Source organism: Bufo bufo, chromosome 7 (genome assembly GCF_905171765.1).
Source record: "Bufo bufo chromosome 7, aBufBuf1.1, whole genome shotgun sequence".
Classification (NCBI taxonomy): Eukaryota; Metazoa; Chordata; class Amphibia; order Anura; family Bufonidae; genus Bufo; species Bufo bufo.
The window spans coordinates 103,480,602-103,507,387 of NC_053395.1; the positions used below are offsets into that span (position 1 = coordinate 103,480,602).

Here is a 26,786-nt window from a genome sequence, read left to right on the forward strand (position 1 = left end):
TCAATACTTTACAGCTCGGTAAGGGTTATTGCGTTTCCCATTAAGTAGTCTGTTCTAGACAAGGCCCCTCTAGAGGGGGTGAAGCAGGAATACTGTATCACTAGGGGATTTCTTTCCCTCCATAGATCCAACCAGCCCATCTCGGTAGCTATCTTAAAAAGTACTGAGGTGGAAGAAACCCCCACTCCATCACCCGCTGAGGTCCGGAAGCGATCTAATTCAGGGTTCATCAACATATTAAAGTCCCCCATGCAAAGCAGCCTGACATTCGGGTACTGCACTACAAAGCTTACCACTGCTTGCAACACTGAGACACTGGCTGGCGGGGGATTGTATACATTGACGACTACCCATGGGGTACAGTTAATATGTGCAAATACAAATACATATCGTCCGTTGGGATCTATAACCAGCTTTTGAGTTTCCCACCTCAGCCCTTTGTGTACAAGGACTGACACTCCCTTGGAGTATGAATTCCCATATGCGCTGGCACTCCACTGTACCCAGGGTTTATTAATTCTGGTGCCCGTTTCGGGTGTTAAGTGGGTCTCCTGTAGGCCTAGGATATGTGGAGCGCACAGACTTACATGGGAAAATACTGCGATCCTTTTCCTCGGTCCTCCCAGTCCCCGCACATTCCATGACATAACTGTTAGTTCCGCCATTTTAGGTCAGGCACAAGTAAACATATACGTATTTCTCTTTTAAATAATATTCCGACTCCCCCACCTATGCCCACCACTCCACAGATTTTTTTTCTCATCTGCATCCAGGAGAAGTCAATGTACCACCATGATAAACATACAAACAAACACATAACTAACATCAGGAACATTACATGCACATACTTGGCAGACTCGAGGTCTGCAACAATCATGGCCGTATACTTGGGGACCTGCACGGTGTATTCAGGTGTTATCCCAGTGCAGGTGTCACCGGGTGAGTCCCAACATCTCTAACTATTAAACATCTGTGAACCAATTATATGAGGGGATGCATCATGAAAATATTACAAGGCAGCTAGACAGAAAACTTTCCCCTCTGTAAACTACTCCTCATGTTGCGTACAAGTGATCTTACGTCCCATACGATACCCATTTCAGTCATCTTGTTTACAATTAAATCAAAGAGGCACTTGTAAGTCAGACAAATATAACATTTATAATGAAATGACCACAAATGTCTTTTCTGTGCTCACATCATTATCAGTTTTATTCAACCCCCAAGTGACATTCAATCTTAGTACTTAGTACAACATCCTTTTCCAGTTATAACAGCTTTTAAATGTGAAGCATAGCTTGACACAAGTGTCTTGCAGCTATCTACGGGTATCTTCGCCCATTCTTCATGGGCAAAAGCCTCCAGTTCAGTCACATTCTTAGGCTTGCGCGCTGCAACTGCTTTCTTTAAGTCCCACCAGAGGTTCTCAATCGGATTTAAGTCTGGTGACTGCGATGGCCACTTCAAAATGTTACAGCCTTTAATCTGCAACCATGCTCTAGTGGACTTGGAGGTATGCTTGGGATCATTGTCCTGTTGAAAGGTCCAACGTCTCCCAAGCCTCAGGTTTGTGACGGACTGCATCACATTTTCATCCAATATCTCCTGGTACTGAAGAGAATTCATGGTACCTTGCACACGCTGAAGCTTCCCTGTACCTGTAGAAGCAAAACAGCCCCAAAGCATGATTGACCCCCCGCCATGCTTCACAGTAGGCAAGGTGTTCTTTTCTTCATAGGCCTTGTTCTTCCTCCTCCAAACTTAGCGTTGATCCATGGGCCCAAACAGTTCTAATTTTGTGTCATCAGTCCACAGAACACTATCCCAAAACTTTTGTGGTTTGTCCACATGACTTTTGGCATACTGCAGTCGACTCTTATTCTTTGGAGACAGCAAGGGGGTGTGCCTGGGAGTTCTGGCATGGAGGCCTTCATTACGCAGTGTGCGCCTTTATTGTCTGAGCTGAAACTTCAGTACCCACATCTGACAAATCTTTAGGTTCCTCAGCAGTCACACTGGGACTTTTCTCCACTTTGCGCTTCAGGTAGCGCACAGTAGTCGAAGTCAGCATCTTCTTTCTGCCACAACCAGGTAGCATTTCATCAGTGCCCTTTGCCTTGAATTTGCGAATGATGCTTCCTATGGTGTCTCTTGGTATGTTTAACATCTTTGCAATCTTCTTATAGCCATTGCCCTTCCTGTGAAGAGAAATCACCTCTTCTCTTGTCTTCCTGGACCATTCTCTTGACTTCACCATGTTTGTAAACACACCAGTAAATGTCTAGAAGGAGCTGAGTATCACAGTCCTTTTTAAATCTGCCTAATTGGTGCTTATTATGCTTGATTGCTGCTCCTTGACATCTACAGGTGTTTTCAATAACTGATTGAAAACACTTGAATGAACCTCTGTTCTTAAGAGTGGTAGTCTTTAAGGGGTTGAATAATTGTCAATGAAGAAATCACAAAAAAAAACATTTAATACTGTATTACAAAAACAATTGTCATTTTAGTTGCATTTGGTTCTTTAAAAAGTCCTTGTAAGATTTCATTCTGAACACAATTACAAATGTACACTAAATTCCCTAAAACCCTTTACAGCATTGGGGGTTGAATAATTTTGAACACAACTGTATATAAATGGGACAATTTCAGGTTTTCACACAGTTTGAATGCCAATACTATGCCATTCCTGGATATAGAACTACAGGGATATATTATTATAGGGCGGGTGACTACAAAATAATGTAGTCCAAACTCGACTCTATTCCTAATTATAAATATTTTTAAAGATGCAGAAGTGAATACCGAATTAATTCACCAAAGTATCGCGCGAATTTGGGTGAAACGAATTTTGCCTATATGAGACAATACATTTTAATGCTGTACGGAGACAGGTCTCAGACCGTATTAAAACCAAAATGTTTGAATGAATTGACCTTGAATGTCTGATCCGTAGCTCGTCTCGATCAAACCTAGTCATGAGTAAGGACAGAGCGTGACTGTCTGCAACGTGTTGACTGAACTACCCTGTATTGCCTTTTAATGAAATAATAAGATTGGATTTTTTTTATGGATGATGTGCTGACCTGGACATGTTTGTTTGAAATAATTGCCACGGATACGCTCTGGCACCATCGTGACAAGAGGGCAGCAACACATGGACTACCAGTTCTTTTAGTCCATTACAATGGACAATTGCTGGTGCCATGCTGTCAATATATCTAACGTGTTGTAGCTAACCAGGGATGATTTTTCTTCTGGTCTAATTCGGAAAGCATTGCTGGCTTGAACCAGGTTCCAACCTAAATTTGAATCACCTGCCTACACACCACTATAACTGTCAGGTATGTTCTATATTATCGCTTACTGTTATGTAGTACTCATGTTGTTGGTAGAGTATATTCCCTTATTAGACAACGTGCTTTATTATTATTATTTTTTCTTTTTCTTTGCCTGGTTCCAGTATGTCATTTAGGCACCCATCTACTCTCATTCCTTGGCATCAGTCTGAGCACAATCTGTTTATCTGTATGAGTCTACTCACTTAGCTTCCCGTAAAGCCCAGTACCCAGGAGAGAACTTGGTCCCAGCGGCAAGGTTTGTTTCTTTTGCCGCCAGTATATCTCTCAAAGTTCAGGTCTGCTAGCTCCCATCTTTCAGGAATACAGGCCTTTGTTATTCAGACTTCTAGTCTCCATTTGGATTACCGGTATCTTTCTTCTCTCTTGGTCATAGTAGGATGTGTGCCCAGAGACCTCTTTGTTGTCTACAGACTACTGCTTCCCTCTTGTAATTTAGGCCTACTATTGTTCCCTATGTTAGGATAGGCATCTGAAGACCTGTGGATAAAGATCTCCCATTTGCGCCATAGCCTCCTATGAATGTGCGCTTTGTTTTGCTTAATATAACCTATTATTATTATTTTTTAATCGTTCTATTTAAATTCATTAGATTTATCCACTCTTTCACAGTGGGTACAGAATTTCTCGTCCACTTTCTAGCAATTAATCAAGCCAAAAAAGGGGTTTATGCACCATAAACTCGCTATCTTTTGTCAAATTGAGTAAGCTCCCCTAACAGGCATATAAAAATCGATGGGAGTTAATTTAAATCTAAAAATATCACCTTTCATTTGTATCAAGTTCTGGCAAAATGGTGTATCTTAGGACAACGGCACCACATATGAATAATATCCGCGTCACTATTTCCGCATCTTGGACATGTATTTGGAGTGTTAGTTGAGAATGTGAAGCGTACGTATCCGTGAAAAGTGTCTGTGGAGATTAATCCTAGAGTTCAGTCTTTCTGCAATAATGTAGCAAAGGCTCCTGGAAATCAGCTTAATGTTCCAATATTGGATCCAGGAAATGTACTATGTTGCACAATAGTCCAGCAAATCTCTGGTTAAAGCGGGCTTTGATTGCAGTGGCAATAGTTCATTAGATATGCAATGAAGCGGTTAAGCAGCAATATATGCACATATAATAGAATTGATTTGTTACTCACGTACGGACTTTCTACTATCCTCACCGTGGCGTCCCACGTAGTAGAGATTCAGGGTAAGTTTTACCCCTGGGCAGCAAACAGAGAAGCTGCCTAGCTGTTAGGTGAAAGTCCTGTGAGGTGTGGTCTTATGATTTGTCAGGTCCGACTGTGAGTAGAGGTGCTTTGTAATGTTTGCTCTGTCCCACTGCAGGTTCACCTTGGATTTCCTTAATTGGAATGAGTGTTCCACCTGTCTGTGGTGCGATCTCACCCGTATATGGCTGCTAGAAGGCCGTAATTCCTTTATCCTAGAAAGCGCTTTCTTTAATCCAACATCAAGTGGCAAACTGTTGCAGTTAAAGATAGCCGGTTTATTGTCAGGTCCAATTCATCCACGCCAGACGCGTTTCGAAGGTTATCCACCTTCCTCAGTGGCTCACCCAGAAATGTAGCTTACCCCAGTGATTTGTTTATACCATAAGGGAGTCAGTTTTATTCCCCCCCAAAAGCAAATAATTCATTTTACCCCACACCACCACCAATAATTTCACCATTGGAAACGTATACTCTCCCTTACTCTCTAATCCGATTCAAGTAGTGCAAAAATATTAGGCAAAAAACCCACATTATTACTCACCAAATATCGTAAAAAGTCCAACCGTTCCCAATTCATAATGAATGCAATATTGGACACCACATAATAATTTCACATCAGGTACTTCCAAGCCACCTTGATCATAACCCCTTGTAAACCATAGTAACTTTTTCCTAACCTTCTTACCTGACCATAATAACTCATTAAACATGTTCTCCATTTCTTTAAGATGACCTTTCACCACTCCTGACAGGCCTATTTTAATTGCTTCAGGCATCCCCCATGTAATAACAATTCTGGAACATTTATTCTTATGACTCTGTTGTTGCCATTCCTTTATTATTTCAACTAGAAGTTATGAATAAATTGCTAACAGTCTTCACCAATATTCTAACCAGTATCTTACAATCATTATATATTAACAAAATCGGGCTATATGAACCCAGATCCAAACTATCCTTACACTCCTTAGGGATTAAAATAATCGTTGCTTCCCCCATCAAAACAGGTAATTGTTCCACTTCCTTTGCCTGTAGGAAAACCTCCAATAACCTTTTTGCCCAAAACTCTTTTATATAGTTCTGCAAGTAGGCCATATGGACCCGCTGCTTTACCTGATGGGGTTTCAGCTGTTACCGATAATACCACCTTCATTGAGATAGGTTGATGCAATTCCACCTTTTGAATAATACTATAGTACTAAGTTTAGGAATATTAAAGGGGTTGTCTCATGACAGACAATAGGGGCATATCGCTAGGATGCATGCGCAGCCGCCCTTAATTTTCTATGGGGCCAGCGAAAATAGCAGAGCGCTTGCTCTGCTATTTCCGTCGAGCCCATAGAAGTGAATGGGAGTGGTGGCCAGTCATGCACGGTGCGCTCCCATTCACTTCTATGGGGGAGCCGGCTTGATGGTGGCCAGACCGGAGTCCTCCAGCCACCACCTTGTGGGGCTCTGTTCTCGCCGTGGGACTCGCACTTATAAGACAGTGGGAGCATATCCTAGCGATATGCCCCCATTGTCTGATGAGACAACCCCTTTAATATCTCCCAAAAATCCCAACAGACTCCCATAATCCATCTGTTTCTGTGGGGAGTACAGATTCTTATAGTATTCTCTAAAGACGCCCACTAACTTATCTGGATCGTTTTGTATAATTCCCTCAGTATCTCGAATCAAAGATATATTTGCGATCACGTCCTTATTTGTAGCTGTTTTAGACAGGTATTTACCTGGTCTACCACAATCCCAATATCTTTTAGACTTATTAAATAAATCCATATTCTGCTCTTTTTCCGTAAAATAATTATCATGGTTACTGGCTGCCATCACCCAGGCTTCTCTTGTTTCCTCAGGTTTTTTTCATTAATCATCCGGTGCTTGGCTTTTGCCATTATTGTCGCTAAATCATTCTCCTTTCTCTTGAAACCTTTAACTTTTTGCTCCATTAGATCAAACCATATAGGGTTAATCAAATAGCTTTTACGAGCAGCATTGTCCCCTTCTACACTTAGACATACCTTTTAACAAAACTGGGGAATGGTCTGAGATGCCTCTCTGCTCATAAGAGATCACCACTTTAATTCAAAGAGTCGCCCAATTACCGAATTCCAAATTGATCCTGGAAAAGGAATCATAAGATTTACTATAGTAAGAGAATTGTTTAACAGATTATGGATCCTCCATATATCCCTCACCCAAATTCTTGCACCAACCTCTTTAATGGAGTTTTTCCCGTTCTCAATCTATCACTTTTTGTTAATCTATCGAATTCCTCATCCATAGTACAGTTGAAATCGCCCATCAGTAATAATTGGGCAATTAGATTTATCCTGTAAGAACTTGTATAGTTTCAACAGCACATCATGCAAGTAAGGTGGTGGAATATGAACCCCTGCAATTACATATTTTATACTCTAAAACTGCCCATACAGAAAGACATATCGCCCCTCTGCATCCACTTTTTGAGAGATTAATGAACATAATATGTCTTTATGAATAAGTATAGCTGTAACCACTGTGAGCAGAGTGGAATTGGTGAGCTATCCATTTCCTTCTAAATAGACAAAGTTTCTCTTGTCATAACGAGTCTTCAATAAACATATTATAGCTGGGAGATATTTACCAATAACTCTAAAAACAGCAAAATGTTTTACCTTTATCTCCAAACCCTCTTACATTCCATGACAGATATTTTCTTTTTGTTACTCTTCATTTATAATTAAACCTAAAAAAAAAAAAAAAAACTACTGCATTCTTTTACCCATACACCCTTTCCCCAATCCCCACTTAGGCCGAATGCACACGGCTGTGTTCTGCGGCCGAGGGCGGTCCGTGGTATGCCGGGCTGGATTCCTGTTCAGAGCAGGAGCGCACGGCGTCATTGGTTGCTATGACACCATGCGCTTCATGCCACTGCTGCTGTACAGTAATACACTATACGAGTGTATTACTGTACAGCAGCGGCGGCATGAAGCGCATGGAGTCATAGCAACCAATGGCGCCGTGCGCTCCTGCTCTGAACAGGAATCCAGCCCGGCATACCACGGACCGCTCTCGGCCACGGAAGACGGCCGTGTGCATTCGGCCTTAGTGTACTGATCGCAAGCCTTGGAATCTTAACACCCTAATATCCTAGTGTGAGGTCCGCCGCCCCACCCCCACCAAGATTGCACCTATAGACGATAACTGCCCTTTACTGCTTTCCACTAAATATTATAAAGGAGAGCCAGGAAATTGCCCAATGATTTCAGTCATTTAAGTCCTTTTCTTATGCACCACTCTTAGTTTGTCAGGATACAACAGCAATGTCAGCTCTGCGACGTCTATTTTACATCAACAAACTTCTCTCTCTCCTTTTGAGTAGTAGTAGTAGAATAGTCTGGAAATATTAACACCCTTGATCCGTTAATTTCCACAAAATCCATTGATCTTATTTTGCTCATGATAGTATCTCTGTCCTTTTTAAACTGCATAATTTTCGCTATTGTCTGTGGAGAGTTACCCGTCAAGTTTCTAGCTGGTATCCCAAGTGCTCTCAACTTTGAACAGATTGGATAAGTTTTCTACCCCCATCACCTCAGTAATCCAGTTATGAATATAAAGCGTATAATTAAACCCTCCATATTTTCAGGTATTCCTATCAACCTAACATTTGACCCCCTGTCCCTATCTTCCAAATCTGTAATTTTCTTAAGGGCAATGTTCTCCACTCTCAGAACTTTTAGATCTTTTATAACTTCACAAACCTGATCCTCCAGGTCAGGGCTGTGGAGTCGGAGTCTCTGAGTCGGAGGCAATTTTGGGTACCTGGAGCCTGAGTCGGCAAAAAATGAACCGACTCAGACTCCTACTAGATTTAAATTGGAATAAATAAAAAAAAGCAAGTTTAAATGTCACAATTCACAAAGTTATAATTAATTACCGTATTTTTCGCCCTATAAGACGCACCTGCCCATAAGACGCACCTAGGTTTTTGAGGAGGAAATAAGAAAAAAAATATTTTGAACCAAAAGGTGTGCTTTTGGTGGGTTTTGAACTAATTGTGGTCTGTGGGTGGCACTTATGGGGGATCATTGTGGGGGCATCTGTGGATGACACATAGCATCTTATCTTATGTGTTATCCACAGATCCCCCCCCCTAAACCGGGGTCCCTGTGTAGTGAATGGGGGCCGGCATCTGTTTCTATAATGGCAGCGGGGCCCGGTGCCTGCTTCATTAATAAAGTGGGTGGAGCAGGCGCGTGACGTAATGAGCTACGTTACGAGCGCCCACCCGGGCTCCTGACTGCCGAGAAGTTAGTAGTCAGTAGTACAGCGCTAGATTTAAGATGATTGGACTACTTTAACAATACCCACAAGTTAGAGGGGCCTGGTGTAGTAGAATACAGTGACTGCATCGGGCCCTGCTGCCATTACAGAAACAGATGCCGGCCCCCAGCCCCTCCTCCCTCTCAGCCTATTCACCGGACGGTCACAGCATTTGCCCCCCATAAGACGTACTGCTTTTTTCCCCCCCACTTTTGCGAAAAAACACGGTACTTCTCTACTGTAAGAATAAAGGTCAATGCATGCAGTGCGTCACGTTACCACAAAACGAACACGTTAAGTGACCGTGAAGAAGCATGCTTTTCATATGCTTCACTATATGGCACGCATCGCACAGTTAAGGAGCGGCAATACTTATACTTTCCATTGTGTTGTGTTCCGCTGTTACAGGGAACGCAACGCCCATGGTTAACCTAGCCTCTCACTGATAACTGATTAAGTAAATATGTTTTTTGCAGGACTAGACACTTGTATAAGTGAAGGGAATGGATAGTCAATAGCTCAAGACTGAAGCTGTAAACCATTTGAAAAACTGCTGTCATTCAGCTAAGACTATAAAAGCTTATAAACTCAGATTGTTAGCTTAAACTTTATACATGACTATGGGATTCTACTAGGGAAATCATGTTTTAAAATAAATGCCCCTTCCTGGATCCTCTCACTGCCGTATCTTCAGCAGAAGATCAGCACACAAAGGAGAAGGCAGCAGCTTCCTAGCCAGTAGTTCTGTGGTAATGACATGTATGTTGCCTTTCTTTCCTTCAAGGAATGTATAAAATACATTTGCATATTAAAAACAGAGGAGTCGGAAGTACCAAAAACCTGAGGAGTCTGAGTCGGACCATTTATCTACCGACTCCACAGCCCTGCTCCGGGTCACTTATTCTTTGTTCAGACTTATTTACTCTCTCACTGACTTTCCTGCAATCATCTCTAATCAGCTCAGCTGCACTTCAGATTTTAATTCTCCCATCTGCTTCATTATCATTTCCAACACATTATTAGGTTTATTCATAGCTGACGTAATATCTTCTAATGTGGAAGATTGTGAGATGTCTGAGTTGGTGTCATACCCTCCAAGACCTCTGTGTCCTCAATAGCACTAATCTCAGCCCCGATTTTACTTTGTGTATTAGATCTTACATGGCAATTATTTATTGCGGTAGTCGAGGTTTGGAGAAATTTATCCAGTTTATTTTCCTGATCCACCTTTGTTTTAGACAAGTTTTGTTTTCGTGGAACCATATGCTCCTGACCGCCTCTGCTCCCACATTTTCTCTTTATCGTCCTTCTTGTCTATTGCCACAATAGGTCTCCTTAAAACATGAGATGGACCCCAAGAAATGTCTAACAAAACGATACATGGCTGGGGGTTATACCCAAATCCAATATATTATAACAGACTGTAATGGTTTAGGAGCAGATTACATCAGTTAGCAGGGTTAATCCAAGAGGTTTCCAATTAGATCATTAAGGTTTTCTACTATATCAAAATTCAACCTTTTGGGTCTCTTAGCTATCTGGGCTATATTAGTTGTTGGTTACTGGGTTAATTAGATTAGTTCCTTTCAAATAAGGCACTAATTTATCCAGGATTAGTAACCAGGAAACAATAGCATTCCACTTTTTTTTGCAGTGTTCACCCTTTCCTGGCATCACCAGCACACATTTCAGCACGCTCTCCTCGCTGTATATTCATGCAGATAATAAACGCCAGCAGACCACGCAACACCAGTATAGCTGGATTTCACCACTCCTCGCAGTCCGCAGCAGACCAGGAAAACTTGTAAGAGCAGCCCATCCAGCAGTTGCAGACACCACCTCATACCAGACACCACCTCTGGGGATTTCCAATCTTCAACCAGGCACCGCCACTCCAATTTAGCAAACCCACGAACACCAGCATCAGGGAGGTCTCCACAGCACCCTCAGCACTGCATAGCTCCTTTCCCCTGGTGACAGCACCCCCAACATCAACCGCCTATGTCAGGAGTTGCCACAGTGTCAGGACTCCAAAGCTGGGGCTGCCAGAAGCTTTTCACCACCCGGACGCGTGCGCCAGCCACAGGCACCCTGGGCTGGATCACACACACGCCGGCATTTGATCTCCTTAGCTTAGTAGGCATGGTTCTGCATGTGTTATCCTTGTGGGCCTGCTGTTCATTATTCCACTCTATACATTTGTTAGACCCCAATCTGGCCACCTCCTCTTCTTTTTGGATCCTCTCGTCTCTAGATACATCCAGGTTCCTGGGCTCTGCTCCCATATTTACTGGATAGGCTATAGTCTTGTCGTCGTCGTCCCCCCCCCCCCCCCCCCCAGGACTGCTTTGGAATATCCCTCTGTGTCTGTCCCCCAATGATGTGAGTGATAAAATCGGATTTTCGTTCTAACCTGTAAAATAATCTTTTTGCTACATTAATTAAGGGACAACGTTCCCACCCTATTTTGCTGGTTTCTTTGGATGCGTCCCACAGTTTGTGGTTCTGACTTCATCTGAAGTTTTTCTCTAGTTCTGCGATTTTACCTTCAGCTGGGTACTGCTTGGGTGCAAACAGATTAGTGGAATATCTGCAAGATGGGTATAGCTGATGGGAGGAGCTAACTTTTTTTCACTTAACGTCACCGACTAGTGGCAGCAGCTATGCAACACGGTCATCTTCATCCCCCAATGACACGAGCGAGAAAACAGATTTAACAGATGAGAACAAAAACCTAATTTTCCTTGTCAAATGTGTCCATAGCTTTTAATGTAATGACTTGAGTAGTTTAAGACCTTATTTTAAGAGTGCTGTTTTCCACTTTGGTAAAGTAGCTACATCTATACAAAGTATAATTAAACAATGAAATTAAATGATCCTTGTCAAAATTTTTTCCATTAGGTATTTGGAGAAGATGGTTTAAGTTTGAATATTGAAGACATTCAACCACATGACTTTGGAAACGTGGGTGAAGTTATTGTTACTAAAGATGATACTATGCTTCTAAAAGGAAGAGGTGACAAGTCTCAAATAGAGAAACGAATTCAAGAAATTCAAGAGCATTTAGAATCTACAAATAGTGACTATGAAAAGGAAAAGTTAAATGAGAGACTGGCTAAGCTTTCTGATGGTGTAGCTGTTGTAAAGGTAGCTATCTTTTCGTTATTCTGACCACCTCCCCCCCCCCCCCCCCCCCCCCCCCCTTCCCTTCCCTTCCATTATTTAATTACTGATATTTTTCTGCAGGTTTTATGCCATGGACAGCTGGGACAATTAATATTTAACCCCTTATGGACCAGGCTTATTTTCACCTTAAGGACCAGGCCTTTTTTTGCAAATCTGACCAGTGTCACATGTGTGAATAACTTTTTAAAACGCTTTTACTTATCCAGGCCATTCTGAGATTGTTTTTTCGTCACATATTGTACTTTATGACACTGGTAAAATGGAGTCCAAAAAAATCATTTTTATTTATAAAAAAAAATACCAAATTTACCAAAAACTTGGAAAAATTTGCAAATTTCTAAGTTTCAATTTCTCTACTTCTATAATACATAGTAATACCTCCAAAAATAGTTATTACTTTACATTCCCCATATGTCTACTTCATGTTTGGATCATTTTGGGAATGACATTTTATTTTTTTGGGGATGTTACAAGGCTTCTAAGTTTAGAAGCAAATCTTGAACTTTTTCAGAAATTTTCCGAAACTTTTTAAGGACCAGTTCAGGTCTGAAGTCACTTTGTGAGGCTTACATAATAGAAACCACCCCAAAATGACCCCATTTTGGAAACTACACCCCTCAAGGTATTCAAAACTGATTTTACAAACTGTTAACCCCTTTAGGTGTTCCACAAGAGTTATTGGCAAATTTACATGAAATTTCAGAATTTAAATTTTTGGGCAAATTTTCTATTTTTATCAATTTTTTCCAGTAACAAAGCAAGGGTTAACAGCCAAACAAAACTCTATTTATTGCCCTGATTCTATAGTTTATAGAAACACCCCATATGTGGTCGTAAACTGCTGTGTGACCAAATGGCAGGGCGCACAAGGAAAGGAATGCCATATGGTTTCTGGTAGGCAGATTTTGCTGGATTGGTTTTTAGACACCATGTCCCATTTGAATTTCACTTTTTTGGAAGATTTTCCATTTTAATTTTTAAAAAATCCAGTTACAAAGCAAGGGTTAACAGCCAAACAAAACTCTATTTATGGCCCTGATTCTGTAGTTTACAGAAACACCCCATATGTGGTCGTAAACTGCTGTACGGGCACACAGCAGGGCGCAGAAGGAAAGGAACGCAATTTGGTTTTTAGAAGGCAGATTTTGCTGGATTGGTTTTTAGACACCATGTCCCATTTGAAGCCCCCTGATAAAATTGACCCCATTTTTGGAAACTACAGGATAAGGTGGCAGTTTTTTTTGGTACTATTTTAGGGTACATATGATTTTTGGTTGCTCTATATTACACTTTTTGTGAGGCAAAGTAACAAAAAATAGACATTCTGAAATTGCATCTCCATTTGCCATTAACTCTTGTGGAACACCTAAAGGGTTAACAAAGTTTGTAAAATCAGTTTTGAATACCTTGAGGGGTGTAGTTTCTTAAATGGGGTCACTTTTTGGAGTTTCTACTCTAGGGGTGCATCAGGGGGGCCTTCAAATGGGACATGGTGTCAAAAAAACAGTCCAGCAAAAACTGCCTTCCAAAAACCATATGGTGTTCCTTTCCTTCTGTGCCCTGCTGTGTGGCCATACAGCAGTTTACGACCACCTATTGAGTTTTGTTTAGCTGTTAACCCTTGCTTTATTACGGGAAAAAATGGATTAAAATGGAAAATTTGCAAAAAAATAGCTGTTTTGGCACAGTTTTTATTATTTAAAACGTTCATCTGACAGGTTAGATCATGTTTTTTTTTATAGAGCAGGTTCTTACGGATGCGGCGATACCTAATATGTGTACCTTTTCTCGCCTATTTCCTTGGGGGACACAGGAGACCTTGGGTATAGCTCAGCTCCCTAGGAGGCGTGACACTAATTGAAAACTATTAAGCCCCTCCTCCAGCAGCTATACCCTCAGCCTGGAGAGAGAGACTACCAGTATTTGCTTAGTGTCCAAGGAGTCAAGACACTCCCTGCTTTGCAGGGCTGTTTTTTCTCCTTAATTTTTTTTATTTTTAATACAGATTTTTTAAATTTTTTCAGGGACAACAGAGACCCCTAGACCTCTGTTTCTCCCGGGTTCGAGTTGTGCCAGTGCCAGTCATCCGCACTGCTGCCTCCCCCACAGAAGACAAGGTGGACCAGGGCAGCCTAGCTCCCCTGCATCCCGCCAGCGTAAGGGTCGCCAGCACGCCAAGTCCCTCTTCCAGCGTACTGCCACTGCGGTGCCAGTCGCTGAAGGGGCGACCCTGCTGGAATAGACCAAGGGTGAAAACTGCAGGACGTTAAGAGGTGGCTGCTGCTCCAGCCCAACCCCCCCCCCCCTTCTCTTCAACTGGCCGGCAGCACATATAAACGAATAAGGGAGCACTGGCCGGCAGCACATATAAACGAATAAGGGAGCACTTAAACCTAGGGGCCTTTAATTCCCCTCTCCCTTTTTTTTTTTTTTCTTTTTCCTGGGATCTTCCACTGGCCGGCACCTAATATGCTCCAACTATTTGCCGCAGATTACCTCTGGAACTCCGGCGCTGCGGGGGGCTGCATCTCTCTCTCCCTCTGCAGTCTTTACAATAGGAGCCCCGCACTCCAGGAGGGAGACGCCGTGGAGCTCTGGCCTCAGTGCTCTGTCTCCTGTTACAGCCTCCCCCTGCGACGGTCGAGCGCCCTCCCCCCCCCCCCCCCCCCCTCCACAACTCCACTGAGACTTCCGACGGGCTTGCTCTTCGCCACCGCAGCCCCGGCGCTTGCCTGCGTGGGGTCAGTCAATTTTGGCTGCGTGCATGTGCCACTTCCCAGCAGCGGGGTGCAGGGCCTATTCTTCCCGCCGCTCCTCTACATCCTCATCTGTGACCGCATGAGCAGCACAGAAAACGCTCGGTGCTACCGCTCCTGCTGCTCCTAGATTTTTCCTCCTGACTTCTGGTAGGACTGTTAACCCCCTTCCAGCGCCAGTGGCCCTAGCCTGGGTTTAGGCCTTTCTTCCTGAGTTACTACCCCTCATGACTAACATGTTGGATCCCACAGGAGCATCTAAGCCCTGGTATCATGCCTGTACCGCCTGTAAAGAACCCTTTCCACGTGGGCAATCCGATCCGCTTAGTTCTGCATGCCAGGCCCCAATGCAGGGTCCGCCACCGGCCGTGCTGCTCCCCATTCCCTCTGGTCCGCCTGACTGGGCCAGATCCCTGTCCTAGGGCGTGGAAAGTCTCACCCACATAGTAGGCCGCCTGGTTGATAAATCGCCTACCCCGCAGACTGCCACGCATCCTGTGGCTTTACCGCTTCTGCCGCCCCCACTGATTCACTCGCACACAGCGAATCTTACAGGGCCCGGCACTCTCAGAAGCGCTCCAGGACAGAGTGTGCATCCTCCTCAGTCGGGCCTCTCCTCCCATCTGGACACGCCCTCTGAGAGAGATCCGGCGGATTCGGACATGGACTTGGCACTACCGTCCAAACTAGCCTCTGCAGTGGGTCACCTCATCATAAACATTCGTGATACCTTTAAGATACACGATGACCCTCCCAGCACTGATCAGGCCGGCGTGTCTTTTTTTTCCACTCCAAACAGGCGTCCAAGGTTTTTCCTCTCCACGCCGACTTCTCTTCAGTGGTCTCTAAATCTTTGCTTCCTCGGGTTCAGCCCTCAGACCGGTCTTTGCCTCCGCCTGGGTGGGCAAATCGGTCTCCGAATGGGGCTCCCAGCTTGAACAGGATTTGGGATCTGACATCCCCATTCAGGACCTTCAATCCTTGTCTCAACTGATAGTTCAGGCAGGAAAATTTATCTGTGAGACTTCTCTCGATGCGGGTGCCCTCATAGCACGCTCATCTGCCTTAGCCGTTTCCATCAGAAGGGAACTTTGGCTGAAGGTTTGGGCGGCGGACGCCGCCTCCAACCGTTCTCTTACTGGGCTACCATTCACGGGACCTATTTGGAAGAACCAAAGGCACCCCTCGGGGTCGCGCTGGCTCGTCTCGTTTTCGGTCCTCCAGGTCTAGATTCACAGCCCATCTCAGGATAGGTGCAAGAAGCCCTTTTTTTGGGCTCAGCCCACCTAGCGCAAGTCACAGGCTGCCCGTCCCTCCACGGCCAAGCAGCCCCCTGCCTGAAGGTGCGCCCCCACCTGGGTGGGGGGCCACCTTCTTTTCAGGGACGTCTGGCGGGCTCACGTCTCCGATGCCTGGGCGCTCAAAATTGTATCATCCGGATACAAAATCGAGGTAGCTTCTCTCCCTCCCAGATCGTTTCTTTCGGTCCCGTTCTCCGCGGGACCCCCTGGGTGCGCAGCCCCCTTCTCCGCAGCCGTTCACACCCTGCTGGACAAGGGAGTCATCGTCCCTGTGCCCCCGGCGGACCGATTCAAGGGGTTTTACTCTAACCTCTTTGTGGTCCCCAAAAAAGAAGGCTCGGTGCTGCCGATCCTAGACTTAAAACGGCTAAACCGTTTTCTCCGCCTTCTGCGATTCTGGATGGAGTCCCTCCGATCCGCGGTGGCCTCCCTGGAGAAGGGGGACTTTGTCATCAATCGACATTCAGGATGCCTACCTCCATGTTCCGGTCGCTCGGTGTCGCCATCGTTTCCTTCGCTTTGCAGTGGCTCACGATCAGTTTGTCGCCCTTCCCTTCAGCCTGGCGACGGCTCCTCGGGTGTTCACCAAGGTCCTGGCCCCTGTCCTAGCTTCCAGGGTGTTTTTCTGCTGCCTTACTTGGACGACGTCCTCATCAAGGCGCCCTCCTTTCCTCAGACGTCCGCCAGCGTGGACCTCACTCTGGAGACCCTGGGACTGTTCGGTTGGCTTCTCAACCTTCCCAAGTCCTCCCTGATTCCCTCCAGAGGGTTGATCTTCCTGGGGATGATGCTGGATACGGAGGCGGCGGAGGTCCGTCTTCCAACGGACAAGCGGCTGGCCCTCCACCGGTCGGTTTGCAGTCTTCTTCACCACCACCTCCCCAAGTTCGGGCCTCCCTCCGCTGGTGGTTGCGGACCCCTCTCCAGGGGAAATCCTTCCTTCCAATGACATGGCAGGTGGTTACCACCGACGCCAGTCTGCAGGGTTGAGGAGGTGAGTTTCCTCCCCGGTCCGTCCAGGGCATTTGGTCTCTATCGGAGTCCAAGCTTCAGATCAACGTCCTGGAATTGAGGGTGATCTTGTCGCTCAGACACTGGACTCCCCTGCTAAAAGGCCGTCCCGTCCATGTCCAATCGGATAATGCCACGGCCGTGGCATACATAAACCACCAGGGGGCAATGCGAGAGGTTACCCGCATTCTCCTCTGGGCGGAAGCTCACGTTCCCACCCCCGGGAACTTCACCGCTTGGACGTGGTTAGGGCCTTGAAGATTTACTTGGAGATCACCGACCCCTTTCGTCGCACAGACTTTTTGTAGTTCCAGAGGGTCCGCGCAAGGAATTGGCGACCTCCAAGGTGGCTATTGCCCGTTTCATCAAATTAGCTATTGCTGAGGCTTACCGCGCTAAGGGCAGGGTTCCGCCTTTCGCTGCCACCGCTCATTCCACCAGAGACATTCCACCGCTCATTCCACCGGTCGGTGCCTCTTGGGCCCAGAGACATCGGGCTTCGGCTGAACAATTGTGCAAGGCGGCCACTTGGTCTTCTTTGCACATCTTTACCAAGTTTTACAGGGTGCACACTCATGCATTGGAGGGCGCTGCTTTGGGCGGCCTGGTCTTGCAGGCGGCGGTTTCATGATGCCTACGGTGGCTTCGCCTTGGGCTGTGGTCCCTTCCTTCTTGGACTGCTCTCGGACGTCCCAAGGTCTGCTGTGTGCCCCAAGGAAATGGGCGAGAAAACGAGATTTTTGTATAACTTACCAGTAAAATCTCTTTCTCGCTCTTCCTTAAGGGGACACAGCACCCACCCATCATTGTTTATTCTACAGGTTACAGTTTGGTTGCCCCTGTCGGGTTATTGACTTGTTTGGTTTCCACTTTGTTGGTCATTGCCTTTTTTCTCACTACTTGGACACGCAGCTGGTAGTCTCTCTCTCCAGATTGAGGGTATAGCTGCTGGAGGAGGGGCTTAACGGTTTTCACTTAGTGTCACGCCTCCTAGGGAGCTGAGCTATACTCAAGGTCTCCTGTGTCCCCCAATGAAGAGTGAGAAAGAGATTTTACTGTTAAGTTATACCAAAATCTCGTTTTTTTTTTATTTATTTAGGTTTTACACTATCGTTTTTGAAACAAAATAAAAAATAATGTTTTAGTGTCTCCATAGTCTGAGAGCCATAGTTTTTTTCAGTTTTTAGGCGTTTGTCTCAGGTTGGATATAATTTTTGCGGGATGAGATGACTGTTAGATTGGCACTATTTTGGGGAGCATATGACTATTTGATCGCTTGCTATTACACTTTTTGTGATGTAAGGTAACAAAAAATAGATTTTGACAGTTTTTTAAATTATAATTTTTTTTTTACAGTGTTCACCTGAGGGGTTAGGTCATTATGGTATTTTTTTAGAGCAGGTTCCTACGGACGTGGCAATACCTAATATGTATACCTTTTTTTAAATTTGTTTAGGTTTTGAATAATATCATTTTTGAAACAAAATAAAAAATGTTTGTCTCCATAAATTTTTGGTGCGTTTGTCTTATGTAGGGTATCATTTTTTTGCGGGATGAGGTGACTGTTAGAGTGGCACCATTGTGGGGGGCATACGCCTTTTTGATCGCTTAGTGTTGCACTTTTAGTGACAAGGTGATAAAACACATGTTTTTAGCACAGTTTTTATTTTTACATTTTTTTTTTATTTTATCTTTTTGACTGTTCACCGGCTCTATTTTATTTTTATAGAGCCGGTCATTATGGACGTAACGATACGTATATACTTTCTGAATTTTTTTTAAGTTTTACTCTATTTTTGAAACAAAAAAAAAAAATCACGTTTTAGTGTCTCCATAGTCTGAGTCCGTTTTTTCAGTTTTTGGCGATTGTCTTAGGTTTGGTATCATTTTTGTGGGATGAGATAACGGTTAGATTGGCACTATTTTTGAAACAAAAAAATCATGTTTTAGTCTGAGAGCCATAGTTTTATTTTTTGGGCCGTGAGACATGTAGGGGCTCATTTTTTGCGGGATGAGGTGACTGTTTTGATTGGTACTATTTTGGCATACTTATGACTTTTTTGATCACTTTGATTACCTTTTTTGGGAAGTAAGGTGGTCAAAATTTAAAAATAGTTTTTATGGCGTTCACCATGCGGGAAAAGTAACATGACCGTTTTATAGATCAGGTCGTTACGGACGCGGTGATATCAAACGTGATATCAAATTTATATTTATTTTTTAATAAGTGACAAATTGTGAGGGGGTTTTTTGATTTTTTTTTTTCCCCAGACCCACTTGGTTCCTGAAGATCCAGTGGGCCTGATGTCTGTGTAATACAATACAGCACACTATATAGTTTACTGTATTTTCACTTTACACTTAGTCTGATCAGACTTCTGCCTTTAGCAGAAGTCTGATCAGCACCATGGAAAGCCGGAAGCCTGTGTCCGGTTGCCATGGTAACCATCACCCGCTGCAACAGAGCAGCGGGTGATGGGAAGGGAAGAAGGCCCCCTCCATCTGTGATCCCATCAAGAATCGGGGGCTAAATAGGCACAGCAGCCTCCGATGGGAGAGGGAGGGAGCTCCCTCCCTGTTAACCCCTTCCATACAGCGGTCCCACCCCCTACGGACTGCGGCATGGAAGGGGTTAAATGGCTGACATCTGTGTGATTTCAGAAGTTTCAAGCAGAGTGTCAGCAACGTGCTGACACTCTGCTTTACAAGCTTGGCCATCCTAAAAATGAGAGGGAGGGCGGGCCCTGCCGCTTGCACAGGAAATACACAAGGGCGTACCTGTACGCCCGGTGTCCTTAGGTACCGGGATATCAGGGCGTACAGGTACGCCCTGTGTCCCTAAGAGGTTAAGATTATAAATTTTATTTATTGCAGTCAGTTATAAACGAAATATATGGGTAGATTATTCTAAAACTCTAATTCTATTCTTTCTAATTGTGTTTTTGTAATCTTGATATGCATCAACAATTTTGTTTGGAAGAATTGGAGCAGCATTGTGGCTCAGTGGTTAGCACTGGTGTTTTGCTGCGTTGGGGTCCTAGGTTTGAATATGGACCGCATCTGCATGGAGTTTGTATGTACTCCCCTTTTTGCGTGGGTTTCCATAGAAATACTGATAGGGAAGTTATATAATCAGCAGTGCTTTACAGACATTAGCATCACACTCTCTCCACAATGGGGTTCACAATCTAAGGGAGTTAAATTAAAAATTTAGGAAGAGTAAGTACTAGCATAAATAAATAAAAAGTGATTTAAAGATCTTCACTTTCTACATGACACTTATGCCAATGTCAACATTCACATATTTTAACAAACTTATAAAAACTAGAGCAGAGATATATATTTTTATAAGACATTTAAAAAAAATTGCATTTCTTTTTGCAAACAATCTTGCATTTCTTATTCCTCATAGACTTTCAGCTAACCTCTTGGAGCTGGTGTTCTTTTCAGCAAAAAATAACTTAAAAGGGTTATCCCATGATTAATGTAAAAAATGAAACTCAGAAATCATATAGTACATGACTATCTCTCTCCAACAAAGCCAGAACCGGCCCTGTACCTCACATGGATCCAGAGATCTCATTCATTGTTATGCTGGGTATATATCAAGCTTGCAGCTCAAGGGTAGTGTCTTTTCTCAGGGGGCGTGTCTTTGTTGTGTAGCTCTCTCCCTATCACAACTCAGGAGACAGTTGAAAGATGAAACTGAGCTTTGTAAGTATTACAAAGAAATAAGAAAAAAAAAAAAACAGCAGGTGGAGCTATACAGATGCATTTTATTGAATAACTCTGTGGCTATGCTAAATTTTAATTACATGCAATTACAAAAGTATTCAGATCCAGGTACTGGTTTGAGGACTGTGGAATAATTTTTGTGGGACAACCCCTTTTTAAATAAAAAAATATGCAGAAAAAGGGCAATAAAAAGACTAACTGCCGATTTGGCGGGGGTTTGTTATTGAACCCCTTTTAATTGGTTATTTGTGGCCTACCCTGAGGTTAGGCAATCAGTGACAAATCGTGGCATACCCCTTTTTCAAGGGGTTTTCCGCTCTCAACCCTAATTTTTGTTAGTCTCTCCATTCCAACACTTAACATCCTGTCGCGGTGTGTAAACTTCTGGACAGGGGCTTATGTATCACTGCAGCCACTCACTATCCTTAGCCGTGCCATGTCCCTAAGCAATACTTCATACATTAACCCCTTAACCTGTTAGGGACATAGGGCGTAAAGGTACGCCCAGATGTCCTGGTACTTAACCACCTTAGTTCCCCTAGCTTAAACACCCTTAATGACCAGGCCACTTTTTACACTTCTACACTACTTTCACCGTTTATTGCTCGGTCATGCAACTTACCACCCAAATGATTTTTACCTCCTTTTCTTCTCACTAATAGAGCTTTCATTTGGTGGTATTTCATTGCTGCTGACATTTTTACTTTTTGTTATTAATCGAAATTTAACGTTTTTTGTTTTTTTTTTTGCAAAAAAGTGACTTTTCACTTTCAGTTGTAACATTTTTCAAAAAAAACGACATCCATATATAAATTTTTCTCTAAATTTATTGTTCTACATGTCTTTGATAAAAAAAAAAATTTGGGTAAAAGTTATAGCGTTTACAAACTATGGTACAAAAATGGTGAATTTCCGCTTTTTGAAGCAGCTCTGACTTTCTGAGCACCTGTCATGTTTCCTGAGGTTCTACAATGCCCAGACAGTAGAAACCCCCACAAATGACCCCATTTCGGAAAGTAGACACCCTAAGGTATTCGCTGATGGGCATAGTGAGTTCATAGAACTTTTTATTTTTTGTCACAAGTTAGCGGAAAATGATGATTTTTATATATTTTTTTTTTTCTTGCAAAGTCTCATATTCCACTAACTTGTGACAAAAAATAAAAACTTCCATGAACTCACTATGCCCATCACGAAATACCTTAAGTGTCTTCTTTTCAAAATGGGGTTATTTGTGGGGTAGTTATACTGCCCTGGCATTTTAGGGGGCCTAATGTGTGAGAAGTAGTTTGAAATCAAAATGTGTAAAAAACGACCTGTAAAATCCGAAAGGTGCGCTTTGGAATTTGGGCCCCTTTGCCCACCTAGGCTACAAAAAAGTGTCACACATCTGGTATCGCCGTACTCAGAAGAAGTAGGGCAATGTGTTTTGGGGTGTCTTTTTACATATACCCATGCTGGGTGAGAGAAATATCTCGGCAAAAGACAACTTTTCCCATTTTTTTATACAAAGTTGGCATTTGACCGAGATATTTATCTCACCCATCATGGCTATATGTAAAATGACACCCCAAAACACATTCCTCAACTTCTCCTGAGTACGGCGATACCACATGTGACACTTTTTTGCAGCCTAGATGCGCAAAGGGGCCCAAATTCCTTTTAGGAGGGCATTTTTAGACATTTGGATCCCAGACTTCTTCTCACGCTTTAGGGCCCCTAAAATGCCAGGGCAGTATAAATACCCCACATGTGACCCCATTTTGGAAAGAAGACACCCCAAGGCATTCAATGAGGGGCATGGCGAGTTCATAGAATTTATTTTTTTTTTTTGCCACAAGTTAGCGGAAATGGATTTTTTTTTTTTTTTTTTTTTCTGTCTCCCTTTCCGCTAACTTGGGACACAAATTTCAATCTTTCATGGACTCAATATGCCCCTCAGCGAATACCTTGGGGTGTCTTCTTTCCAAAATGGGGTCATTTGTGGGGTGTTAGTACTGCCCTGGCATTTGAGGGTCTCCGCAATCATTACATGTATGGCCAGCATTAGGAGTTTCTGCTATTCTCCTTATATTGAGCATACGGGTAATAAGATTATTTTTTTCCGTTCAGCCTCAGGGCTGAAATAAAAAATGAACGGCACAGATTTCTTCATTCGCATCGATCAATGTGGATGAAAAAATCTCTGCCAAAAAAAAAGAGGGAAAAGGCGTCTGCAAGGACATAGGAGCTCCGCCCAACATCCATACCCACTTAGCCCGTATGCCCTGGCAAACCTGATTTCTCCATTCACATCAATCATTGTGGATGAATAAATCATTGCCGTTTTTTTTTTTTATACAAAGTGTTTGCCGAGGCATATGAGCTGAGGGGGCGGCGGTGTTCATATGCTTAAGCAAACGTATCTTTTACTGCAGAGGAGAAATCTCGTCTTGCAGCGCCGCATACACCGACTTTTGTGTAATCTGACAGCAGCGCAATGCTTCTGTCAGAATGCACATCAGTGCTGCACCCAGTCGATCGGTTGGTCCACCTGGAAGGTAAAAAAAAAAAGAAAAAACCAGGCCACAACGCAATAAATTTATTAACTTTATAAAAACATTTGAACGGAACATATAAACTTTATTTAACTTTTTGAACTGAACGTTAACTTTTTTGCTTACCGGTGTTGTTTTTTTTTTACCTTTTTATAGGAAAAACCTCTCCTTCCCCATGGGACAATGTGCAAAGCGCAAATCGCCCAAAGATGTGGCGAAGTACATTATGCACTTTGTCCCAGGTGAAAGGAGAGGTTTGCAGCAGCTGTGAGTGAAAGGGCCCTAATAGCCCTGTGTGCCTGTCCTGTGAGATGCAATCCCTATGCTAAGTGTACCTGTGTGTGGTACATCCGGAAACACTCCCCAAAGCATAGGGCAGGGTGGTCAGGGCAGTCAGGACAGAAATAGCGGGTGTCACGCCTTATTCCACTCCTGCTACAGACACGACATCTTTTTCGGGGTTACGCTTGGGTTGAGGTATCAGCAACGACATTGGGGAAATGTCGCTCGTGTAGACGGCTCACTACACTGGTGGTTGGGGCTACGGAACCTCCTGGATACAGGAGGTTCTCGATGATCTCTTCCTGAAATTTGAGGAAGGATCCTGTTCTCCCAGCCTTACTGTAGAGAACAAAACTATTATAGGCAGCCCATTGAATCAAATATACAGACACCTTCTTATACCAGCGTCTGGTGCGTCGAAACTAAATAAGGAGCCAACATCTGGTCATTGAAGTCCACCCCTCCCATGAGCAAATTATAGTCGTGGACTGAGAGGGCCTTTTCAATGACACTGGTTGCCCGTTCTATTTGTAGTCTTGTCTGCGTGAATGGAGGAGAGCATGTAAACGTCACGCTTGTCTCTCCATTTCACCGCGAGCAGTTCTTCATTACACAAGGCAGCCCTCTCCCCCTTGCAAGATGGGTGGTAACGAGCCGTTGGGGGAAGCCCCGGCGACTAGGTCGCGCGGTGCCACAGCAGCCAATCTGTTCTAGGAACAAATGCCTGAAGAGGGGCACACTTGTGTAAAAATTGTCCACATAAAGATGGTACCCCTTGCCAAATAAGGGTGACACCAAGTACCAGACTGTCTTCCCACTGCTCCCCAGGTAGTCAGGGCAACCGACCGGCTCCAGGGTCTGATCTTTACCCTCATAGATCCGAAATTTGTGGGTATAGCCTGTGGCCCTTTCACAGAGCTTATACAATTTGACCCCATACCGGGCGCGTTTGCTTGGGATGTATTGTTTGAAGCCAAGGTGCCCGGTAAAATGTATAAGGGACTCGTCTACGCAGATGTTTTGCTCAGGGGTATACAAATCTGCAAATTTGTTGTTGAAGTGGTCTATGAGGGGCCGAATTTTGTGGAGCCGGTCAAAAGCTGGGTGGCCTCTGGGACGGGAGGTGCTGTTGTCGCTAAAGTGCAGGAAACGCAGGATGGCCTCAAATCGTGCCCTGGACATAGCAGCAGAGAACATGGGCATGTGATGAATTGGGTTCGTGGACCAATATGACCGCAATTCATGCTTTTTGGTTAGACCCATGTTGAGGAGAAGGCCCAGAAATTTTTTTAATTCAGGAACTTAGACGGGTTTCCACCGGAAAGGCTGGGCATAATAGCATCCCGGGTTGGTGGCTATAAATTGAGTGGCATACCGATTTGTTTCTGCCACAACTAAGTCCAAGAGCTCCACAGTCAAGAACAGCTCAAAAAACCCCAGTGCCAAACAGATTTGAGCTGTCTCAACCCAAACTCCAGACTGGGCGGTGAAAGGGGGAACTAATTGTGCGGCTGAAGTTGGGGACTGCTAATCAGGGTTTGCCAGCACCTCAGGGACTCTAGGGGCTCTATGGGCCTGTCTGTGCGGTGGCTGCGACGGGGTAACTATTGCACGTGCCACCGTACCAGCTTCAACTGCCCTTCTGGTGCTCGCCCCTTCACCATGTTGTACGGCAGTGCTGATACTAGGTCCAGGGAGGGCTGCGCTGCTGGTGTATGCCTCACCACGTAATCCGACAGCGCCAGCCCCACTCTGCTGCCCTTGAAGCAGATCCTGCGCAACCTGTGGTCTAGCAACAAGGGGCCGGGTACGCCTGGTGCCATCAGGGACCTCAACCTCCTCGTCCGAACTTTGGGTCAGACTGCCACTGCTTTCTACAGGTTCATATTCTGACCCGCTAGATTCGTCAGATGAGGGTTCCCATTCCTCATCCGACTGGGTCAGAATCCTGTAGGCCTCTTCAGAAGAATACTTCCCTGTTTGACATTTGGACTACTAAATTTAAAGGGTATTCCCTGAGACTACCCAAGAAAAAAAGCAAGCCTGTCTTGTAAATGGGAGGCTAGCGAAGTACCGGAGGCCGCTGCGATTGATAAAAAAATATCAAAACTGATTGATTTTTTTTATCGCCGCAGAGCTTGTAAAGTGATTGTGCAGTGGGCAACCGATCAGGCCTGATCGGGCAAACACTGCGTTTTGGGTGGAGGGCGAACTAAGGTGACACAAATACTATTATAGATCTGACTGTGATCAGTTTTGATCACTTACAGATACTATAAAAGTACAAATGCTGATTAGCGATACGCTAATCAGCGAATCAGTGACTGCAGTGCGGTGGACTGGGCGCTAAACGATCGCTAACTACCTAACCAAGGGGCCTAAACTAACAGTCAATACCAGTGGGGAAAAAAAGTGACAGTTTACACTGATCACTTTTTTCCCTTTCACTAGTGATTGACAGGGGGTGATCAAGGGGTTAATTGGGGTGATCTGGGGCTAAGTGTAGTGTTTGGTGGCTACTCACTGTGATGTCTGCTGCTCTGCTGGAACCAACCGACCAAAAGGACCAGCAGAGGAGCAGAGAAGCAATTTAACACCTTATATTTATAAATATAAGGTGTTAGATGGCTTGTGATTCGTTTTTTTGAAAATCATCAACCTGCCAGCGACGATCATTGGCTGGCAGGTTGATGAAGAACTTGTCCTGTAACTTTTGCCGGCCTGCGATGCGCATGCGCGGGCCGGCTTGGAGCGAAATCTTGCTTATAAATCTCGAAATACAGAAGTATTGGAATGCATTGTAAAGGGGATCAGACCCCAAAAGTTGAAGTCCCAAAGTGGGACAAAAAATAAAGTAAAAAAAAAAAAAGTTTTCCCCCCCCAAAAAATTAAGTTTCAAGTAAAAGATAAAAAGCAAAAAAAGTCATATAGACATATTAGTCATCGCCGCGTCCGTATCGACCGGCTCTAGAAATATATCACATGACCTAACCCCTCAGATGAACACCGTAAAACATAAAAAATAAAAACTCTGCTAAATAAACCATTTTTTGTCACCTTACATCACAAAAAGTACAACAGTAAGC

General features: G+C 44.1%; 1 protein-coding gene across 2 annotated transcripts in view; it reads left to right on the forward strand.

Annotated features, from left to right (window-relative positions):
• Positions 1 to 26,786, forward strand: part of HSPD1 (heat shock protein family D (Hsp60) member 1) — a 160,638-nt gene that overhangs the window by 116,685 nt on the left and 17,167 nt on the right. For both annotated transcript variants that reach the window (XM_040439679.1, XM_040439678.1), the window contains exon 9: positions 11,794 to 12,039. In XM_040439679.1, the coding sequence (XP_040295613.1) occupies positions 11,794 to 12,039 (246 nt within the window). The remainder of the gene's footprint in view (positions 1 to 11,793; positions 12,040 to 26,786) is intronic.